Source organism: Sciurus vulgaris, assembly GCF_902686455.1.
Source record: "Sciurus vulgaris genome assembly, chromosome: 8".
NCBI classification, from domain to species: domain Eukaryota; kingdom Metazoa; phylum Chordata; class Mammalia; order Rodentia; family Sciuridae; genus Sciurus; species Sciurus vulgaris.
Window position 1 is genome coordinate 38,626,827 of NC_136468.1, and position 25,000 is coordinate 38,651,826.

Sequence of the window (25,000 nt, forward strand, 5' to 3'; positions counted from 1 at the left end):
TATCATCATATATATGAAAAAATATTTAGAGAAAATAAAAAGTGCTATCAAATTCTGATTAGTTTATTTTATCATTAGTTTTATATGGTTCAGTAATATTTCAGTTTAATTAAAAATATCATCTTCCTTTTGATATTCCTAAACCTTACTAGGTTACCTGGGGGAAAGAAGGGTTGGAGGGATCAGTTGCTTCAGCAGTTCATCTTTTCCTTAGAAACTGTATTAAGATTTCAGAACACTGTAACTGCTATTAGTGGGGTATGTAGGTATAAAGAACAGTGCATAAAAGTCAGTCAGGAAAGCCAATTCTGGGGTGACTGTTCCTAGAACTGTTCTGACATTTTGCATGCATGGGCAAAGAACACTAAAATTTCCCAAATGTATCAAGTGATGATCAGCATTAGTCTCTCAATTCTCTGTACAGATTACTCCCTAGGGATAGGTTAGAGACTATGGGAAGTGGCCATTATAGGGACATTATTGCACACTGTGGGGTAAATCATGAAATTATATTGTCACCAATACAAATAAAAAGCCAAGAAGAGAGTTTGTCATTGACATTTAATGAAACTGAAGTTATTGTGCTTACATTTTATGTATCAAAAAAAGTTGTACTAAATCTGAAGCATTGTACTGTTGATATAAGGAAAACGGTTGTAGTTTGAAGTCTCTAAAGCACTATTTATGGTCCTGTATGACAAATTAATAAGTAAAAAAAAACCCCACAGTCCCTGGAATAATTAATTTTATGTATTAAAGAATAACTTATAAAGGAGGAAAGTAGCATTTCTACTGTAGAGATATGACCAATGTGATGACACTATCCTGTGTGATTAATAAACAATTTGGTCCTAGTGAAAGATACCATCCTTGGAATTAGAAATGTACAGTTAGGCAAATGTGTACCACAGGGAAAGGGAAAGATCTGCATGTATGAATGTGCCACTCATGCACCAAGAGTGACTTCAGTGTGGCAAAGGCCTGCAGTGGTAAAGGCTGATTGCAAGGACTGTTTTAAACACAGATCCAACTACTGTGACTGAAAAAAATCACCAACTGAACTCAGTAACCACTTTGACTAAATGTTTCACTGAACTAGACAGTAGTTTGAGTAAAAGGACTGATGAGCTAACTAGTTATTACATTATCTGTAGACATGTCTAGAATTTTAAACATTTATTAATCCAGTGTTAATATTCCCAAAGTACCCTCTAAAATATACAAATGAATTGTTCTAATAAGATTACTTGTGAAAGTTCATATTCATTTAATGACTTTTATAAAAATGACATTTTGATTTAATAATAGTTATAAGTTGAATTGATAATTTTAGATTCTCCTGTTTAATCTGGGATTCAGAACATTTTAGTGAATGCTAAACTCTAAGTACTAGAAATAATTAGAATAAACTCCAAGGTTAATATAATAGTACCTTTTTCTGAGTAGGTGTCATGACTGACCTGTGAATATTTAAAACTTTTAAACTTAGTTGAATATTTCTAAACAGATATTGAGCAACTGTCAAGTTGTATACAGAGATGTCTAGTACTATTATAGTGATGGATCTTAAACTAATTAACATTATTTTGGGCATCTTATAATTTTAGCTAGTGGTTTGACCTCTGATGCAGTGGTTCTTAGTACCCTTAGAACTTTCCTAATCTCCTGCTCTAAACAGGTAATATTATGTTTATCTGGTTTGTCTGTTTACCTTTCCGAGTTTTGTTGGAATAAAGACCCTTGTAGGAAAGTTTCAAATTTACAATAAAGAAGAATAAAAGTTTACAATAAAGAAGAATAAAGGTGGATGTACTATCAAAACAAGCATATAGAGAACAGATTTTCTAAAAGGATAATTAGAAGGGTATGTTCCATTGCATTCTCAGGAAATTTTAAATGCAAGGACTTCATTTCATCTTAGCCCTGCCCAGTACAAAAATATGTTAAACTTAGATATAGGGAATTGAAACACAATTAAGACAATGCACTTCAGTCATTCTCAATTCCTGACCTTGACTTAACTATACACAATAGTATTTCTGAATAATAACTTCATTCCAGAGTCAAATCAACATTTTTAAAACATTGTACTCAATTGTTATTGCAAGTCATTTTCATGTTGACTTGATGTCTTCGCTGTTGACTCTGCATGTATATACAGCAGGAATTCCCTGCTACCCCCAATCCTACATATTCACACCCGATCTACTGTTTAGGGCCAATTCATACAGCGTTGACTCCCAAACACACTGACCTGCCCAACTTGTTCTGATGTTCTACTTGGAACCCTCTAGAGCATTTTTTTTTTTTAAAACTGATCATCTGTGGCTCAAAACAACAGAAACTCTGAATCCTAAAACTGTATCAAAGATAAAGATTTTTATTCCAAGTTTCTATTTTACAGATCAGAAACAAGTGACCCTCCAGGTGTTTGAACATAGCACCACCTGGATGTGCACACGGGCTGGCCTCAGAATGCTTCCTGCAACCTTGCTGTGCCTACTGTCCCATATCGCCCTATTACTTCCCTTTGGCAAGTATATCCTGTCGTCTTGACTAGATTGTGACCTTTACAGGTCAGGACACCTACACACAGAGCAAGCAGTCAATGTAGGTTTGATTGCATAAATTATGTACCACCAAGTCATTAAGAGTCTCATTTGCACTAACTCTAAAAGAGAAATTTCTCTTGGAATTTAGTATTTTCACAATTAGTGAAGAAATTCAACACAGATGGAAAGGGGCAAATAAATTTTTTCCCTTATGGCCACGGAAGTGGACTACTAACTTACTAACTAAACTAAACCAAGTCAACAGTTACCAATGCTCAATTGTTAAAAATCTGACAGTCACCAATACAACATCTAAAAAAAGAATAGAAAGTCAAAGAGAGAACTGAGCAGTCCAGGAAATAAAACTGCTTGGAAGTTACAATATCTATGCCTATTGATTGGTGCATCCTTTTCAACAAACTATAATTTTATGATATTATTATCTCTACTATTGATATACATAATTTCATATTATCAGTATCTCACTTGGGGAAATCAAGTGTTCCTGTTTTAATCTGCATATATATGCCAATTCAGAAGAACTGGAATACAATGAAACTGCACGTCTTCTGCGGATTGCAGGGTAAATAGAGAATTAGTCTCCTCTGTTGATAATTAGCAATGTCTTTCTCTTCTTGCCCCCAATACAGGATTTGATAGTCATGTAATTAAATCCTAAAAAACCAAAACTGTCTGTGATGTCCGTTTTTCCAATTCTTCAAGGTACCATGCTCCTATGTCACTATAGGGTAATTAAGTTTTCTTCTAGGGAAAAAAAATGCTCCCATTACAGATAAATCCCTGGCAATTTTAACAAATAATAGAATCCCCTTAAAGAGACCCTCTCTCTTCCATGCTACCAGTTCTTCATTATAGATCTTCTTCTCACGTAGAAACATCAAAAAAAGGTTTTTAATGACAAGAGTGTAAATTAGTATAATAAATTTTATGTAGTTAGTATTTTGATTAACTTGTAAGTGTATCAAAAAGTAATGCTGCATATTCAGTCATCTCATTAATACCTTTTGTCAGGTAGCAGTGGTTAAGTGGCTAAGAATGTAGCATTAAGGGGCTGGGGTTGTGGCTCAGTGGTTAAGCACTTGCCTGGCATGTATGAGGCACTGGGTTTGATTCTCAGCACTTGTATAAATAATAAATTAATAAAGGTCCATTGACACTAAAAAAATTTTTAAAAATAATATTGCATTTAAGAATACAGTGGGCTTTGAGATGAGATGCTTGGATTTGAAGCTGGACTCTTTTTCCTCCTTGCTCTGGAATCTTGGAGAAGTTATATACCTTTCTGTTCTTCATTTCTTTACCTCATAGGGCATAGTCAAAACAATATCTATCTTCCACACCTATAATGAGGAATAAAGATCACGCACACAATTAAAGTAGTACCTGGTGTCTGTGATCAATTATAACCGTACATAATGATGTGATTATATAGTGATGTGATTATTACCTCATATGTTTGTTGGAAGATTGGAAGAAATACATGAAATTAATTTTGAAACAGTATATGAGCTTAGGTTGCTCTAAAAATATTTTAGTTCCTCTCCCCAACATGAGATGTTTATTATCAGAAAAGTCAAAATGGAGACATCAATGCCCACACTTCAGATAGCAAGCATTAGCATTATTGAGGTAAGAAATATCTAGATCTCCTTAAAAGATATTTAAGGTATAAACACAACGTAGTACTGTTGAAAATGGATTATTTACCAGCACATCCCTGATCATTAAAACACTAAGCAAAAGCCCAGGTCATTTCTCAAATCATTTTTAAGATCCACAGAAAGTAAATTTCAAAGCAGAAGGGCCATCACTGGAACTCTTTGTATACAGACACCCATTTATTCTCCTGGGTTATCCATCTCAGGTGTCATATTAGCTTGTCATTAAAATCATCACACAGAATGGTCCAGGCTTGCATTAGTACATTGGGTTTATTAAGTTCTGATAATACATTATTTATTAAGGAATCAATGTAAAACACATGGAATCAATGATGTAAAAAAGCATAAATGCAAAAAAAAAGATGCAAAAAGCATCATCTCAATTTGGCAAGAAAAACCAATAACATGTTACCACTATTTCCTCTACAATCAATCAATTTTACAAAAATTTTTAGTATCACTACTCAGAATGCACCCTGAGATTTATAATACTACAAGCACTTTTAGTTTAGAAATGGGAGAGATATGTGCTCATAAACTGCAACTTTGCCAGCCATAAGTGTTTTAGAAGTAGCAATTAAGTAATAGAGGAGGAAGAGGTTATTTGACTCTAAGAAACCCCAATGCTGTAACAGCATTAAAATACACCTGTATTCTTAATGGAATTCCTGAAAGGCAGGCAAGAGCAACTTAGGGGGACATAAGAGAGAAACTGTTGGCCATCCTGGCTATAAAACTCTTTCTGTGGGGCTGGGGTTGTGGATCAGTGGTAAAGCACTTGCCTAGCATGTGTGAAGTACTGGGTTCAATTCTCAGCACGGCACACAAATAAATAAATAAAGGGTTCATCAACAACTAATAAAAAGTTTAAAACAAAAAAATAAAATAAAAACCCTTTCTGGAATTGACATCTCTCCATGGATGTGTGTAGCAGACCCTCATTATGTCATTTCCCTGCTGATATAGAATTTCTGATATAGAATTTCTGCACTGCTTCCTTCAGCTTCAGGACAGAGGGGCCTGATACTAACATTGCTGGAGTCCTTAATAATAAACAAGGCAGAAACTACCTGGAACAAGTAGAACTAGTCATTTCAGGAATATAACAGATGATACATTTGAATGACTCAGTTTGAGAATTTTTTAAAAATACTTCTAATATATAGAAAACAACTAATCAGGTTAGTGAATTTTTAGTGTCTTATCTTTGAGATTTGAATAAAGAACAATTAAGTAAGCCTATCTTTATGTAACTTAAGGCAGGAGTATGAGGATTCTGGATTAGATGATCCCCCCAGCTACTCATTTGTTTATTGGGCACATACTGTATGCCAGGTGTTTCTATCATGACAGACACGGGAGCATAACCTCACGAAAGGACAGATTGCATAGTCAGGTGGAAGGTAATATGTCTGCCTCAGTGACAACTTCAGTAGTTCTTCCAAACCTGGTAAATATGTCAGGTTTCTTTAAGTGGATATCAACGTAAATTCAATTTTGCTTTAAAATCTACATGGTACACAACGATAGAAACAAAAAGATGTACCCCATTTGTGTACAATGAACCAAAATGCAGTCTCTAAAAATAAAAAAAAAACCTAAAAAAAAAAGTATGCTATCCATTCCGTAAATAATGGACATTTCTTCAAAACAATATAGTGATTCATTGTGAGTATTCTAAAAATTATTATGTCCATGAACAAGGAGACTTTAAATTCCTATTCCTTTTTAAAAAGTGAGACCCTTCTATTTACTTGAGAAAGAATGATTTACATTTCCTGCTCAAAGGTGCATAGCCACCTCGTAATCTGATATAATTTATATTTGGGACATCAGAAGATACTTTGACCTTCTCTAAATAATTGTAGGAAAAGAAGTATTTAGTGATGGAGATACAATGTCTGTTGTTATCTCCTGACAAAGGTACGAAGTCAGTAAGTAAAATGGGAGTACTCCTAGAAAGATAAAAGTTACTTTTTGTTATAAGTGAAAGGAAAAAAAAATTCCATCCAACAGACAGGATGTGTAAATCACTGGGCGAGGACAAATATGGACAATGGTTCCTGTTCTCACAGTTTTTAATGTAACAGGGGAAGGCATTAAACACAAGTAACTCTGACACAAGGCAAATAGATGGATGCCACAGTAGAGAAAGTGGGAAGGGGAGATAAATTCTGACAACACAGTACACAAATGTTGTGAGGGAGTGCTACTTCAGGTAAGCTTCAAAATGCATGAAAATCACCACTATACACAGAGGAGAGAAAGGACAGTCTGAGTGGAAATGGGAGAAGTGGAGACTCTTAGATATGTTTTGGGAACACTGAGAGTACATGGGGATCACGGGAAAAGCAGCCTGGTAAACAACAACACAATAAAAGGAAAGGGATGCTGTATTTACAGCACCCTTCATGCTCAAACACTAGAAAAAATAGGGATAGTGGGAACATTCCTTAACATTGTAAAGGCCATTTATGCTAAGCCCATGGCTAATATCATTCTAAATGGTGAAAACTGAAAGCATTCCCCTAAAAAACTGGAACAAGGCAGGGATGCCCTCTTTCACCACTTCTATTCAACATCGTTCTTGAGACTCTGGCCAGAGCATTAGACAAACCAAAGAAATTAAAGGGATACGAATTGGAAAAGAAGAACTCAAACTATCCCTGTTCGCTGATGACATGATTATATATTTAGAGGAACCTGGAAATTCCACCAGAAAACTCTTAGAACTCATAGTGATTTCAGTAAAGTAGCAGGTTACAAGGTCAATGCCCATAAATCCAACGCATTTTTATACATAAGTGATGAATCTTCAGAAAGAGAAATTAGGAAAACTACCCCATTCACAATAGCCTCGAAAAAAATAAAATACTTTGGGAATCAATCTCACAAAGAGGTGAAAGACCTCTACAATGAGAACTATACAACACTAAAGAAAGAAATTAAAGAACAACTTAGAAGATGGAAAGATCTTCCATGTTCTTGGATAGGAAGAATTAATATTGTCAAAATGGCCATAACTACCTAAAGTGCTATACAAATTCAATGCAATTCCAATTAAAATCCCAATGACGTACCTTACAGAAATAGAGCAAGCAATTATGAAATTCATCTGGAAGAATAAGAAACCCAGAATAGCTAAAGCAATCCTTAGCAGGAAGAGTGAAACAGGGGGTATTGCAATACCAGATCTTCAACTCTACTACAAAGCAATAGTAACAAAAACGGCATGGTATTGGTACCAAAATAGAAAGGTAATCAATGGTACAGAATAGAGGACACGGACACAAACCCAAATAAATACAATTTTCTCATACTAGACAAAGGGGCCAAAAATACGCAATGGAGAAAAGATAGCCTCTTCAACAAATGGGTGCTGGGAGAATTGGAAATCCATATGCAACAGAATGAAACTAAACCCATATCTCTCACCATGCACGAAACTAAACTCAAAATGGATTAAGGACCTCGGAATCAGACCCAGAGACCCTGCAGATTATAGAAGAAAAAGTAGGTCCAACATCTTCACCTTGTTGGTCTAGGACCAGACTTTCCTTAACAGACTCCCATAGCACAAGAAATAAAGCTAGAATCAACCACTGGGATAGATTCAAACTAAAAAGCTTTCTCTCAGCAAAGGAAACTATCAGCAATGCGAAGAAAGAGCCTACAGAGTGGGAGAATATCTTTGCCAATCATACTTCAGATAGAGCACTAATCTCCAGAATCTATAAAGAACTCAAAAAACTCTACTCCAAGAATTCAAATAGTCCAGTCAACAAATGGGCTAAGGAAATGAATAGACACTTCACAGAAGATGATCTACAAGCGATCAACAAACATATGGAAAAATGTTCAACATCTCTAGTAATAAGAGAAATGCAAATCAAAACCACCCTAAGATTCCATCTCACCCCAATTAGAATGGCGATTATCAAGAATACGAGCAACAACAGGTGTTGGCGAGGATGTGGGGAGAAAGGTACACTCATACACTGCTGGTGGGGCTGCAAATTAGTGCAGCCACTATGGAAAGCAGTGTGGAGATTCCTTAGAAAACTTGGAATGGAACCACCATTTGACCCAGCTATCCCACTCCTTGGCCTATACCCAAAGGACTTAAAATCTGCATACTACAGAAATACAGCCACATCAATGTTCATAGCTGCTCAATTCACAATAGCCAGACTGTGGAACCAACCTAGATGCCCTTCAATTGATGAGTGGATAAAGAAACTGTGGTATATATATACTATGGAATATTACTCAGCCATAAAGAATGATAAAATTATGACATTTGCAGGCAAATGGATGAAATTGGAGAATATCATGCTAAGTGAGATAAGCCAATCTCAAAAAGCCAAAGGACGAATGATATCGCTAATAAGTGGAGGATGACACATAATGGGGGGGAGGGAAGGGTTAGAGTTAGGGTTAGGGAGGGGGGCAAGTATGGAGGAAGGAACTACTGTATAGAGGGTAAAGAGGGGTGGGAGGGGTGGGGGGAAGGGAAAAAATAACAGAATGAATCAAACAACATTGCTCTATGTAAATTTATGATTACACAAATGGTATGCCTTTACGCCATGTACAAACAGAGAAACAACATGTATCCCATTTGTTTACAATAAAATAAAAAAAAAAAAAAAAAAAAGGAAAGGGAACAAAGTTAGCTGGTAAACAGCCATGAGCTGCGTTTTTACCAAGTATACATTTATTCTCTTTTGGCTGCACGTCTATTGATGGCTTTTGAACCAGCAAATGAAAAGACAGAAGATGCAGGAGGATGATTGTGCAAAGTGTAAGAATCAAGTACGGAAAAGTGAAAGTAGTCAAAGTGATTGGGAGGGCACTAGAAAGTGCAGGAAGGTAACAAGGCTGTTCAAGGCAGCAGGACTAGAAATGTGGGAGAAGTGAAGAAGTTAGGCATAGGCTGAGGGGTAAAAGTCTTTGCATCTACTGCTTTTACATTTATATGCATGTGAAATACTTCCTTTTTATACCAAAGGAGATAGGAGGTCCTAATATCCATGTCAAAAAATAATGAAATTAAAAACACATCATGGTTTTTCCTAACTCTTATGCAATTTTGATCAATTTTTATATTTGTTGACTTTAATTGTTCAAGGAGACAGCACAGCAGGTATCAGAAAACTGGATAACAGGAAGTGGAAGATGGGAAGATACTGAAAATTAATTTTGTAGGATACTAGTAGTAATGACAGTTACAATAATATTGACACTTGGCCTCTGGAAGTTTTATTGATTTTTAATTTTTATTCTGTATTCCTCAGTCATTGTAAAGAAAAATATATTTTAACCCAATATTTAGAGAACAGAATATGTTTTGCTACTTTTTCAAATAAAAAAAATCACCTCTTTCCAAAGAATAACAGAAGTAAGCCTTTTTATTTCATATTTAATTTTTTAAAATTAAATATATTTTAACTGATAAAGACATAGAATTATGTATTCATGGGATAACATGTGATGTTCCAATACGTGCATACATTGTGTAACATTTAAAATAGATTAAACATGTCTATCTGCTCATTTACCATTTCTTTATGGTGAAAACATTCAAAATTCTTTCTTTCAGCTTCTTGAAATATACAGTATATTATCATTATCTATAGTCACCCTGCTGTGCAACAGCATACCATGACTTTGGAAGAATTAAGCCTTTTCAAAGTAGGTAACACACACCCTTGAGAGTCTTGCTAAGCATCGCTAAATAAATGGTGAATTTTGTAGATGTTCCTTTACATCATTAATTTGAAGATTAATCAACTCCAATGTGTGGTTTCCAAACTCCCGCACAATCTCCTCCTGCAGGAATTCCTCTCTAGGAGCTGTTACCTCTTGGATGAATGTGGCTGAATGAGATCCTGCTCTTGTCACCTTGGCTCATATCCTCTCCCTCCACCCTCTTTCCCCATCCCTGCCTAATACTAGGTTGAAACACTGAAGATTTTCTATTTTTATGGGCAAAAAACCCAATTGAATATCTGTAATTTCATAAAGCTCAACTAAAAATCAATTTCATATTCAGCCATATCCTTCATGAAGTTGTTTTGATTTCCTGTGTGCATGTGCACACTTACATTTTTGACTTTGCAATTTGTGACTCTTTTGCACCCCTTCAGTTTGGTCTGTATCATTACCAGGTATTTATCCTTTTATGAGATTGTCACCTCTGTATGTATACAGATCATCTACCATGGTAGCTAGTTAGAATATGCTGCACATAGTAGGTGCTCTATACATCTTATTCAACAAATGATCAGTTAATTTTTATATTCTAGTTAATCTCTCAGTTTTATAGCCACCCTCAGTAACAGTATATGCCCAAACCACAGAGGACTAGCTACATTAATACACTGATTTATTGCCTCAAGAAATGTGTTGCTTCTTTTGTTGTGAAATTTATAAGGACCTAAGGCATCAATGAAGGCAGTAGAAATGTTAATGTGTGCCTGCACCCTAAAGCTAAGAGTCGAATTACAACGGGAAAGTTTATCTTTTTAGATTGTGGTCACACAGTAAATTCCCTGGAGGAATGTAAATTGTATCCACTTTCTCTTTACTCAAGACTAAGTAAAAGTTCTTATAAACTGTTCCTGTTTTTCTTTAGAATAAGAAAATACTATGAAAAAATTTTCCCAAACTGAGATGTGCAAAATACATTTAAGTCAACAGATGTGAGATTATAGAATGGCAACAGTGTGTTCTCCTCTTTTCTTACTTAGATATTATCAAATGTGAGGATTAAAATATTTACATTTGCATAAGACTCCGGAATCAATCCCTGGCTCTGCAATAAAAAGTAAATAAAATATAATAAAATAATTTATATATTATTATCATTTATGAGGGACTCAATGGCATGATGCAAACTTGATCAGGCCTATTTAGAAATGTGATATTTATTCATACCATGAATCTAGGGCTCAGGATGTAACTCAGTGGTAGAGCGCTTACCTAATATGTACAAAATCCTGGGTTCAATCCCCAGTACAGATGGTGGGGGTGAATATCATGAAACTAATGTTAAAAATTTTGTCTTTAATTTTATGACAGATGTCAACAAATGCCATGAAGAAAAACTTTTATGATCACATCTACAATATGGGCAATTTCAGGCAATACAAAGTAAATTTTATCAAAGACAAATCAAACTAAATGTTAGCTTACGTTAAGAACACTTTTTTGTGGTTTAGTCGTAAACTCTTATATCCCTCTTCACATAATTCTATTTGAGGACATTTTTGGAACATTTAACATAGTATGCCTCTTAAAAGAGCAATAAACATCTTTTTATAAAGAAATATCATACATCTATTTAAAAATCCTACGCAGATAATTTTTAACCTTTCCCACTTCTTAGCACACTTGGAAGATTGAATACACTTCTATCAGCAACTGTAGATCACTGTTATAAAATACGCTACTCCTCAATACTCAAAACAGAATTAGGGTTTTGATTCTTTAATATTGCTACAAAAACTGGATGTTATTTGTCCCAATTCAGCAATCTGAATCCAGTAAAACAAACTTATGTATACAGTACTTTAAAAAATTTACTGAATGTATTGAAATACACATAAGCTATAAACCATGCATCTTATTATCTACTGTTTACTGCATAGAATTTTTCAATTGATTTTAAATTGTCTTGATCCTTACATCTAATAAATTTTGTTTCCATACTTTAACTCACATTGTATATTAAGTTCAATTATAGTTATACAAATTCTTTTTCTCTTATTTATTATTATGTTGCTTAAAAAATCAAAATAGACTGAATATTGCTATGGGTATATGTTTTCATTGATTTTCATAGGTTTTCACTATTTCACAAAATTACATCAACATTTTTCTAGTTAAAAGGAAATTCCAGGCAAAGATGAAATTTTCCTTTAACTAACTAGCCACATTTTTAATTTAGTACTTGGCACAAGGCTGTTGAATGACGATAATTATTGGCATCTAAGCATTTAAAATAATCAATGTATATGATTAGCATTTTGATCTTCAATTTTATATTTGTTTGAATATAGTTCCATTTAATTACTTCCATTCTGCCCAAATGGCAAAACTCTCCTGTTCACTCCATAAGTATTGTTTTGAAAACGTAAAATGAATTCCAGAATATAAGCACAGAATTCTTTAAGATAGATTTGTTTTCATGAATCTCAGTTGTTGTTCTGTTTGTTTCTTTTGCCTGGTTAACTCCTAGTCTTAATACCTTGGAAGATATAATCATAGAAAGAGAAAAAAATTTAAGTGTTTTATTCAAAGATGAATTTTCATACAAAACTGGTAAAAATAATTGGTGTTCATCATTTAAAGAACATATGAAAAATAGAGATTGTAGATATTCAATTTCACTCATTTCCTTTTATATTCTAAAAGGAAATGATATAATTATATTTAAAATTTGATAGTAGTTTCATAAAAATTGCAAGTTTATAGTTATCTCCATTTGTATAAAGTCAGGATAAAATGAGAAACAATTCATTTTTCTTAAACCTATATAATTTTTAGAGGAAAATTTTTATTTTTCTGTGTAGGAAGAACTTTAGTTTATTTAACATATCACAGCAATAAGCTGATAGTAAAAATGAAATTAAAGTTTCAAATAGAAAAGCTTACTCTCAAAGGAAAACATTGTGTTAATGTTTTTAAAATGAGAACTGGTCTTAGGCTAATGTGAATAATTTAAGGTATTTAAAGGGTTTTGAAGAAATTATTTCATGCTATTTAAGATTTTATTCTTTTGAAATGAAATACAGATTTTTCTATTAAAATTTAGATTTTACATTATAAATTTAGGCATATTGGGGGAAATATTTAATTCTTTGTAGACACAAATAAGGTTACAATTATAAATAACCAGGAATGAAAAACTAGTTCTCATTTTATCAACTAGAGCCATATTGATATAGTTTGAGTTTTTCCCACATTCTTAACTTGCAGGTCTGTTTACTTCACAGATTAAAATGCATTTGACACAAAAATGCTGGTGCTGAAAGCACTGTTCTTAGTTGAATGAGTACACACAGAACTGCTGCCACCAGGACAGTGGTCAGAATCATCACCCAGGTTCTATGGAAACAAAATTCTTCCGCCTGTCTTTTGATGAAAAGGAAAATATTCCTTTCTGAAGAAATGCACAACCATGAAAAGGTGGTTCACAACTTGGAGTAAGCGGATGATACCTTACTCCATGTGTACATGTGTGGTTTGCTCTTTCTAGGCTAGCAGTAGAAAATGCCCTGCTAAATTCCCCACACCTTTTCTCCCTGGCTAGAGATACACAGAAAAATAAATTTTAATTTTCACTTTAAAGACAGGAGGTAACTTTAATCCTATTATATTCAATAAATCTTAATCTTCTATATTCTATCTTTTTTTAAAAAATGCAGCCATTTAATTTTTGATTGCAAAGGGATATTATTTTCAGTTACTTATAATAAAAATTTCCCTTCTAAGTTTTGTTTTTGCCGTACTAGAGATTGAACCCATGATGCTCTATCACTGAGTCACATTCCCAGAGATCTTTATTTTATTTTATTTCATTTCATTTTTAAAGACTTGTTCTTACTGTTTCCCAGGCTGGCTGTGAATTTGCGATCCTCCTGCCTCAACATCCCAGACTACTTGGGATTACAGGCATGAGCCACTACAGTTGGCTCACATTTCATTTTTTTTAAACATATTTTTATTTGTTCTAAATAGTTATATCTGACAGTAGAATGCATTTATTTATTTTGATAAATCATACAAAAATGGAGTATAATTTCTCATTTTTCTGATTGTATATATTGTAGGATCACATCGGTCATGCAATCATATGTACATGAGGTAATAATGTCTGTTTCACTCTACTATCCTTCCCCCATACCCCTTCTCTTCTCTTTCCTCCCCTCTACCTAAAGTAACTATTCTTCCCTAGTGCGCCCCCTGCCTCTTATTGTGAATTATCATCTGCATATCCGAGAAAACATTCGGCCTTTGTTTCTTTGGGTTTGGCACGTATTTCATTCTTTTTAAAAATATTTTTGTTAGTTGTTGATGACCTTATTTATATGTGGTGCTGAGAATCGAACCCAGTGCCTCACACATGCTAGGCAAGTGCTCTACCACTGAACCACAACTGCAGTCCACATATTTCATTCTTAATGACTCAGTTTATAATTCTAATCTTAATAGATTGGATTCTGAAGTAGAGTTGCAAATCTCATTTAAAGTCAATAAAAATTCTAAGAAATTTTAAGGTTATATTAGGGGTAAGGTTATATAACATAGTTTTGTAATTGTATTGCATGTAATCTGTAACAAAATTTCTCTAAGATTTCCTGAAGTTGGTATCAACATTATATTGAAATTTGTTCAAATTTATGCAACATTGTTTAACAGTCGGATTCTACACGATTTAAGAGTTTATTGCCAAATGATTTCAGACAGTTTGTTGCAGCATCAATTAAAAAAGATTAAAACACAACAAAATTCTTGAAAAATTTTTTTGAATTTATAAAATTGATTGCTGTGACCAAAACAGCTATAATGGAATAAAAACAAAATGCAATTACTTTGATCATTACTGAGTGCAAATATGTTGCTCACAATCTCATACTCAAGTTAGTTGTTCATTGAGTACAACTGGTGCCATTCCATTTTCTGTCTCATAAATGGAGAATTTCAATAATATTCATTAGTGGCGCTAAGGACCCTTACACTTCTAATCTATTGGCAAGAGAAGTAAAAGCCTAAACCATATCTTGATACTTGCCCAGTAAGTCAGCTTTGCTGCTGATCTGAATCTCCTTTGAACCACCAATCCAAAAATTGTGTTTCTGCCTTGTTCTTTGGACCAAGTTTCAGTCAATAATGGGATAGGAATATGGACATGTGAGTTTTATGTCTCCATGTCTGTCTAATTCTGTTTGACAACTTGAAGATCTTGATTTCAAAGTCCTGAGTTGGGCTCTCTGGCTCTACGTATCGCTCTTGCATGTGGCTCATCTATTCTTCTGGACTGTTACCTATGTCTGCTTAGCAACCTGCCCCAGTTAGATATTGCCCACCCACAGCTGGTTCTTGGTGAAGCTCTCTCCTGGGATATCCTTATAGAGACTATGTTCCACCAGTTACATATGGTTTATGTCACTAGGTCGATCTAATCTGAGACTGGCTTTTCTGCTGGGATTCCTTTGCTCAGATTAAACCATGGGACTGATTTAAATTGTGGTTTTCTCCTGAACTATGCCTGGTTAACTTGGTTCTAAATATGAGAATGAAATAGGTAGTTAAAAACAATATGTGTCTTTTATTCTAAATCTAGTGTACTACCTCCTTCTCTGGTTTGCTAATTAACAAAAGGGGTCTTAGATTTACTGTTGCAAGTGTAATTTTATCTGTAGTAAAATAACATTGTGTGACCAGTGATTCCCTGTCCTCCTGGCTTTTAAGTGTCTTGGGACTATCACTTTGTTTTCAGTCTTCAAAGATGAAGAACAAAGTAAAAAAATGTTAATTTTCACTATTATGTTAAACTGTGTGATCATCTGGTGCTTATATAAATTATACTAATACTTACATAAATTAATTATATTTTAATGATTTAAGTTACTTATGGAATATTTACGAATCCTGTGCTTACTGTGCTTATTGGTGTCAAAATTTTCAAGCATAGGGAATGGTAAATTTGAAATTCTGCCAAAGTCATCAAATATATGTCCACTTCCCAAGTCCTATGTGAAAAGCTGAAGTCAAACTTCTGTATTCATATGTAATATATTCATTTTTCCCTGATCTAGAAGCAGAAAAAAATTAATACGACATTCTTTAACAATTTAGTCAACGATGCTTTGACCCTCAGAGGAAGGAAATTTTCGAAGGCTTGACTAATGTCAGTGTAAATGAAGATGTATGTTCTAACAAAGTATCTTCTTTAGATATAAAACAGAAGCAGTGAGCTACAATACTGTCAGCTAAAGTTGTCTGACACACTTTGCCTAAATTGTGGGATTTCACACCACGGATGTCACATAGCATCTGTATAGTTCTATAAAAATCCTTCAAAACCCTATAGGAACCCACAAATTTCCACAATTGGCACGGTGGGGATATAACACATTTTAGCTGAAGGTACTGTACCTCTGGGAGGATCTTTTTATTAAGAGGAACTAGAATGAGTTGTAAGTGCCACATATGGGGACTGGAATAATGTAAAAAAGAACAGCAGCTACTGATCCACACTTGTAGCACTTTAAAAAAGGGACGAGACGATAAAGAGCTGGCATCATCGTAAGCTCTGTACAATCACTTTGCAAAGCGATCTCAAAGCTAACTAGCAAAGTTAATGAAAAAGTTTAGAGATTAAATAAAAATGGAATTAAATCAGAACAAAAATTATAAAAGGCCTGGAAAGGTTAGGGGGAAAAAAAAAAAGAAATTAAAGGTAACTGGAAAAGTGTTAATGAGAAAATCTGTGACAACATATGTGAGGCCAAAGATTGCTTTTATGTTTAGAACTTCATAACACCACATAATGATTCAAAACATCAGCAAAATAGTACAGGCTTAACAGGAATGAAAACAATGAGAGACAGAGCATTCCACTTGCTCAAGTTGTCAGTCACTTTCAACTGCTTTCCTCTGCAACACAGAGCCACTCCAATTTCTAATGCTTTTGTCCAGAGACAGAGATCTAAGATCTGTAGGGATTTTATACCAAGTATCACCAACCAAAGGGGTAGGATCTGCAAATTCTACATGTGCCTGCAAACAGCGATTTAAATTTTAAGGCAGTCAAGGAGACTAGAAGAAAGAAAGGTAATATTATATTTTATTTTCACTATGTTTTATGACAATTCACAGTTTAGATTTTCAATAATATTTTACAAAGTAGGGGTCTCAAAGTCCCTTTTAGCTGCCCTTGGGGGCAGACTATGATTGTTCTGAGAGGTTGAAGCATAATTTGGAATTACTTTGCCACTGAGACACCCAAGAAGCAGAGGATATTGCCAAGATGCCTGGAACATGTGGTGTACAGAAAGTTTGGGGCATGTAGAACGTGCCTTCAACACACTGATCAAATAGATAAGTGTGATCTCTGTTGCAATACTGAAATCATATTACATTATTCCTTTTATATGATGCCTTTTATTTCCTTACCCTAAAGATTTGGCTTCTAAGGACCCAACAAATTTATTTACTACTCTTACATATAGCATATTAACATTCTCTATAGAATGTCATTAACTCAGACTTTAAATATTTGCCTTAATAAGAAGGAAAAATAATAATCACTGCAACTAATATAGAATATTTAGCAAGTAGAACTCTGAAATGACATGGAGGCTGAGGGAATGACACATAAGAAATGATCTAAAAGCCCAACAGTAGGAGACTCTAATAATCAGAAGGAGGATGGCATGCCAACAGGAGGCTCTGTGTGCAAAGGCCTCAATACAAAACCAGCTTGGAAGAACATTCATTTTGATCTCTAGAAACAAAATTTGGAAATATAAAATGAGAATCGCATTTAACATTTTACAAATGATATAAGCAGGCAAATCTGAGCCAACTTACTGAGAGTGAGGAGAAACAATTACTTCATAAAAAGAAACAGAGCTGAGCTGAAGATGGTGCATTTATCATTAAACTCCTCTTTTTGCCTCAGATTGGGAAGGAGCAAGCGAGTGAACTGGTTCTGTTAGTATGAGTTCACCTTGCAGGTCTAGTACTTAATGCATGAGAGAAGAAAGTTAAATTCAAATTATTTCCACCCAACCACAACATCAATTCTAACTTAAAATAGTTTTTTAAAAGAAGTAAACATGTACATAAAATAGGAAAAATGAAAGTGATTTTTATCCTTACAGAATTCTGAAAACCCAGACAATAAGGAACACAGAATGTGGGGGGTACAAGCGGGAAAAGTGTTATAATTACAATGATACTCGGCTCAGATTCTTGAAAGAAGTTTCCTTCAGATAATGAATGATTCTGCAACTATGAATAGCAGCAGAAAATAAAGATTAAAATCAGGTATTCATTTTGAAGCATCAAATAGCTGATTGAAGAGTCAAAGAAGTTTCAAAAATTACTATGTATACAATGCCACCTGGCTTTACCCTTTCCAACGTTTCCCTAAAATCCTCTTAAACATTCTACTGCTATTTGTATTATAATATTTCAATACCTTTTTTCTTTAATTCATTTTTGATGAACTGGATAAAATTTAATGTCTGAGAGGATAATCACACTGCAGGTCAGAGGGCCTGCCAGTTCCTATTCACATAAATTTGAACAATTATAAAATACATATTAATTAAATAATTAAAACTAAAACTCAGAAGTATATTGTATCAATATTTAGAAGAAATATCTCAGTCCCTCATAAAGATGAACATTATGAGGGAGGGGGAATGGGGATAGAAAAGACAGTAAAATGAATGGGACATAACTTTCCCATGTTCATATGTGAATACATGACCAATGTAACTCCACATCATGCACAATCACAAAATGGGAATGTTATACTCCATGTATGTATGATATGTCAAAATATATTCTAAGGTCATGTATAACTAAAAAGACAAATAAAAATCCTTTTTAAAAGAGGAACATTATGTTTAGCTGTTTTTCCTAAAAATCTCCTTTGTTCTTCCCTTTTCAGGGTTCTGGGAGAATTATGGATTTTATTCTTGTGGGTGTTACTTTGTGAATTCAAACTATTTCTAATTAACTGTTGTCTCCAATTTGATTCTTCATAATCAGTATCATACCTTTATCAAATGCTTACTCAGTATATTGGAATGTGTAAAGGCTTTCATATAATATAGTTGTGCCCAAAACATTGTCTGTTCTTAAGGGACATACCATTAAGCTAGGAATATATGCAAAATGAACATGCATGTATGAATGGATGCTTGTGTGCCATGGCACACACATGTGCATACCCAAACACACCTGGTATTAATTCCAAATAATGGTATAAGGAGCAAGTCTCCTGGAATTGTGGGGCAGAGTGCAGGTTCTGACAGAAAAATTACTTGGAAAAGCCTCTGGGAAGTAGACCAGTATAGTAAGAAAAGGCAGAATTTACCCAGGAAAAAGTACAAGAGAAGCAGATAAAGAAAAGGAAAGAAAGGCAAATAGTATATGACAAAGTAAATTCACAAGCTTGGCAAAAGCCTTCATTCAGGACTCTGTAAAAGTAAAAACTGAAAAGGAAGAAAAGTGTTAAAATGTAATGTGACATCTGGATGATAATCTGGAATCTTGTGTTCTGCAAAAATAATTTATAAGAAACACTAGCTCTCAATGTTTCTAATGCTTCATAACATCTTTCCTACCAAACTCAGGTATATGTCCATTTTCTACCATGTAGAATTTTACTATAATGTAGCTGAATAAAAGACCAAACAAACAGTCTCAGGTTTTCTCTCTGAAATATAAGAATATTTAAGTACTTTGATTCCACAATTCTGAACTCATCATTTTCCCTTTTGAGCCTGTCTTTTGTGTGTCCTCAATTTCTTTGTGGGCTTTTAAAGTGGCTATGATTTTTCCTCATTTTCCTCTTTATCCTCAGCTTTTATCAGTTGTCTTGTTCTGGTGTGTCTTTTCACAGCACTTCTTGTATCAACTGTTTTCCACTCCGAGTGTTATACTTAAGCCAGATATTCCATTCTACAAGTATTAATCTTCTGCTTCCAGTTCTACCCAATTCTAGAATATCCTACTATACATAACTTCCATTACAGCATGACTCATTCAATACAATTTCAGATGATTACACTTCCTAATGTATAACTCTCATTGTATAAGAGTCAAGCTCATAACATTAACAAGCTCCATTCTAATGAAAATATCCTGGTTTGATTTTTATGTCACTTACTAAATGTGAGTGAGTAGTCAGGGCCCACTTTCATGTATTCCAAATTCTATTTTTCTTTATGCACTTAAATCCCTCCCTCTCCCTCTTTTCTAGACACATGAGTTCCTGATTCTGGTTTAGTATTTTTCTCTGAATTGTTCAATGCCCACAACTTCAGATAACATCTTCCTATCTACTGACTGTGAGTAATGTGCTCCTTATAATAAATTCCTCTGTCATACTGTTTTTCTGTTATTAATGTGCTTACTTCCTGAATTATGAGAGGAGGTAGGAAGGAAAGGGATTATCTAGAAAACTGAGCACAAATTTATAGACTGCATGAAAAGGTATTAAAACACTAAGTGCAAAACGTGTTTGTATTATTTATAGTTTCATTTATAATAACAAAGGCATATTATAAGAAGGACCATAAGTCAGTACCTAAGAACACAGCACCATGAGGCACAAGGAGCAATCAGTATGCTCCAGGCACTCATTTCACCTGCAAGAACCTTATGAGGTAGGTTCTATTACTTAACTAATATTCAGCTGAGGAAAGTGAGGAAAGAAAGGTTAAGTAACTTGCCCATTCCACTTTGCTATTAAGTTCTGGGTCTGGGACTGGAATGCTGACCAGATACAATGCACTGAAACCACCATAGTCAATAGACTATTAATTATGACTATTTATTGATTATTACTATTGATTATTGACCATATTTATAATTCTATCAGCAGACCAAACATTCTGTAAGACATGTACCATGACTTCATTTAAATATATGCTATTTAAATGTTTTATTAGTTTTTCACTTCTATTTAATTTCCAAAGTACTTTTGAACTGCACTCATTTATATGAAACTAATTTGAACTGAGAAAATTTGATCAATGTTTTTCCTTTGTCTCATAATGCACACAAAGTGGCTTAAGATTATTTAAGTATAAGCATCTTAAAATTATACAGATGAAGATACAGAATACTGAACTGATATTTTATGAATATCTGACACCTAACATACAAAAGTTAATGATAACAGCAGAAACAGAGTGAAAGAATGAATGTTTACTCAATATTTTGCAAGTTAATTAAGAATTTAATTTTAATTTATGTTACTTAGGCAAAGACAAGATTTGGGCCCTCTCTAATTTTCTTTTCTGAAATCTATTTTCAATGAGCCAGGGAAAGCTCTCTTTTTATCTACGGAAGATATACATAAGTATTTTTTTCATATGCACTAACTCATAGAAGCATAAAATATATGATGAATTAACTATGAACATTTTAATTTTATAAACCCATAGAAGCAGTACATCAGGCATTAAATATACAATTTTTATATATTGTTTTACACATACTATTATTTCTCTCAGATATTTCATGATTAAAGTTTAATTAAATTAATAATAAAATGAAAAATCTGAAATAGCAATTGCCAAATGAAAAATACTACTAACCTAACAATGCCATAACTTAGCCCAATTATTATTTCAGTTTCTAAAATATAGTGTTTAATAAACTATTTTATTAAATCATTAATTTTTTATTTTAATCTTCCTAGTGCTGGACAATTACCTTAAAAAGTATTTCTTTACCTATCTTTGCATGTGGTTTGCCACGACCTCTGTCTATTGCATGTGAGCAAAGGGAGGTGCACCCATGGCTTACTGCACAAGTCTATTATGAATGTCTTTCATTTCTCTGAAATAGGGCTTTTTTTAAGAGAGGAAAACAGGATCTAACTCTTGTTTGCTCTTTAAAGTTTTATTGTTTTAGCATTTTGTACAGGGAGTGAGCATTAGCATACTCAGGAGAACTGGTGAAAGTAAAAGGCCTCCAGCTACCCACTGCACGGCTGATAGGATAAAGCAGGGATATAAAAACTTTTGTCTGATTGCTCACTTTCCTTGTTTTAGACTACTGCTACTCTCAAGAGCATATATTCATGTTCTTTTTACTTCTAGTTTTATTACTTCTTTTGTATTATTTAATACATCTAAAGACACTTCCAAAAGACAAATTTTTCCATTTTGGAAAAGTAATGGTTTGGAACCTGATGAAACACATTAACAACGTTCACAGTGTTTTGTGCAAAGGTGATAGAGTAAAAGTGCTAAAGAGCAATTAGGCATATGATCTTAGAGACACTAATATGTTGAATAGAATGAAAATGTTTAAAAAAATGTCAACAAAAATAATATCTTGTGAAAGGTCAGATAAAAACGGGCATATGTAAAGATATTTTCATATTTCTCTTTTGGGTCTTTGATCAGATATTTAATACAAAAATAAATAAGAAAGTAAATATCAATGAGGGAAAGGACTAATTCTACATCAATAACTTGAAGTTAGATGTACACGATGCTTAATTGTGGGGAATATGGACATAAGTTACAACTCATCCTGACCACTGAATGGTGTGTACATTTCATTATTCAGATTCTAATAGTTTTCCCTGAAATTACAAGATCTACTAGGATCAATACTCTTCAGTAAACAAGAAACTGATAGGCTTGACACTATTGAGTAAGATCAAGCATTTTTAAAAGTGTCATACACATTTCTGAAACCCACAATACATCAATTTTTAATACTTCCACTCTCTCAGCTCCATTAAAAAGATGGTAGGGGAAAGATTTTAGAGTAATTAATGATATAGTTAGCTGCTAAATATTAATAGGAACCGTAGTCTTGCATAAAATATAACATATAAACCTTGCCAATACAGACGCACCAGTAATTAAAGTTGAATATGTAATTACACTGATTTATAAGACAGGCAAAAAGTTACACTTTACTAGCTTCTATGTAAACTGTGGGTAACAGTTAAACTTTGCATTTTACGGTTTATAAAAATGGGCAATGTCTTCACTACAGTTCATAAATGGTTTAGAGACTTGTAATAGTAGTAAAAATTATGATAACTTATTCCATCATGAATATTCTTATTGCAGCACACAAACCAAACTGTGATAATGACCCATAAGACATAGATTCATCTTAGACACTATGCCCAGCGAATGTTACTAGTAGTAAGAATTTGTGAAGGATTGCTAGGACAATAATATAGGATGTTTGAGAGAATATTAAAACTGATTTTGATACATTTTTTCATCTTCTGAGCACAATACAGTTTAACTCCATTTAAACTAGTATTTTTTTACTTAAACATCATCCAAACTTCAGAAAAACAGTAAATTTTAGAAGCATATGAGTATATTTCCTTCCCCTTAGGGAATCTGTTAACCACACTTACATGTGTGGCTGAGGTGAGCAGCCCGGACTGCTGTTCCCATTGCTGTCGATGTGGTCCAGGGAACCATTGAGGTCTTCATGGACAGCTTGCAGGAGGCCACTGGATGCATTATTGATCAGTCCGGGGTTACTTAGCAAAGGTAAACTGCTCTCTGCCAAGGCAGCCTAGTGAAATGGAGAGGGTGTAAGACAGCTTTTAAGATGCTCTTCAAAGTAATTTTAAAAGCATATATCTTCCTTTTAGAAGTATTCAAATAAAATGTATGGGAAAAACAAAAAAATTCTAATTGGCCACCAGTGGCAGAAAAAGCAAAGAAACCAAGAGTGATATGAACATATAAACAATAGTTCCAGCAGCAAACTTTCTCACTCATGTTTTAACCTTCCACATAATAAAATGTTGAATTCTTGCATGTTGTGAAATACTCCAGGATAATATAAGCAGTTGCTCTGCTTTTTAAAAATGACCAGAAGTTAACTCAAAATAAAGAAGTCCTGACATTTGCCTCCTCTGCATAAAAATTATATATTATAATTAAACTTTAAAGTTTTTGCCACAAGCACCATGTTCCCCAACACTATGATGTGAAATCATTTATGACAGCCTGGATAAATATTAATGCATAGCCACATGCATTTGCAAAAGCTTCTATCAATCTAGCATTTGCAGGAAAACCGAGTGTTCCAGATTTTGCCACAGGGTGTCCTTCTTGCTTCTTCACATCAAAAGTAGCTTGAATTAGAACCAGTGCTTTTCACAGTACTAGGTACTACAACTTACTTGGATGATGATAAACTATTAAGAACAATCACAAGCCCACCTAAATGCAAAGCATGCCAAAAAAAAAAAAAAAAAAGAAAAACATTCAAAGAAAATAAAAATGGAAGAGTGCTTTTAATGATATTACCTGCAAACTGGCATTAAGAGCTGCTCCATAGCCTAAACTGGTAGGTATATTTTTTACTAAGGTTGGGCTTCTGGAAGAAAATATATACAGATGGTTTATAAATTAAAATATAAAATATGTGTATATTAATAATCTCAGCTAAAAAGGTACGTTCTGACTTATTTCACAATCCTAGTCCAGAGTGGATATATCTAAGGCCACAGAAATAAGGTGATATATTTCAAGTACAAAAGTCTCCACACACTACCTAGCAACATGGTCCAGGAATAAATGGAACTTTAGACTATGGTATGCAAGCAAAACGGGACACAACCTTGAGAATTCTTAAACCTGTTTTTAGCTACTTGAAGATTTCACTTCCAAGAACAAAAACATTCATATAAAAATTTAAAAATGTAAATATACAACACAATTACCAATTTGATGTAATCAGGAAATAATTAATGGTTAATTTCTAGAACACCATGAATTAACATAACGAATTACCATAGTTAATTAAATGACAACATAATGGATTAACTATTTCTTGAACGCAGAAATTAGCACATACTTGACTACAGAAATCAAAACTCAAGGGCCAAGAGTAGATAAAACACATTACAGTCATCTCTTTGCATAAGGCAGTAGTGGTTTGGGGGAGGAACTAACTGCTACATGAAGTTAATTAGGCACAAAATGTGCTCTATTATATTTCTGACTTAAGTTTGGC

At 33.8% G+C, this 25,000-nt stretch overlaps 1 protein-coding gene across 1 annotated transcript in view; it reads right to left on the reverse strand.

Moving 5' to 3' along the window:
- LOC306667351 (forkhead box protein P2-like) overlaps positions 1-25,000 on the reverse strand; it is a gene marked incomplete at its 3' end in the record, with an annotated part of 513,568 nt that overhangs the window by 6,779 nt on the left and 481,789 nt on the right. The window contains exons 17-18 of the mRNA XM_079149854.1: positions 24,292-24,361; positions 23,385-23,548 (exon numbers count right to left, since the gene is read on the reverse strand). Of these exons, the coding sequence (XP_079005980.1) occupies positions 23,385-23,548; positions 24,292-24,361 (234 nt within the window). The remainder of the gene's footprint in view (positions 1-23,384; positions 23,549-24,291; positions 24,362-25,000) is intronic.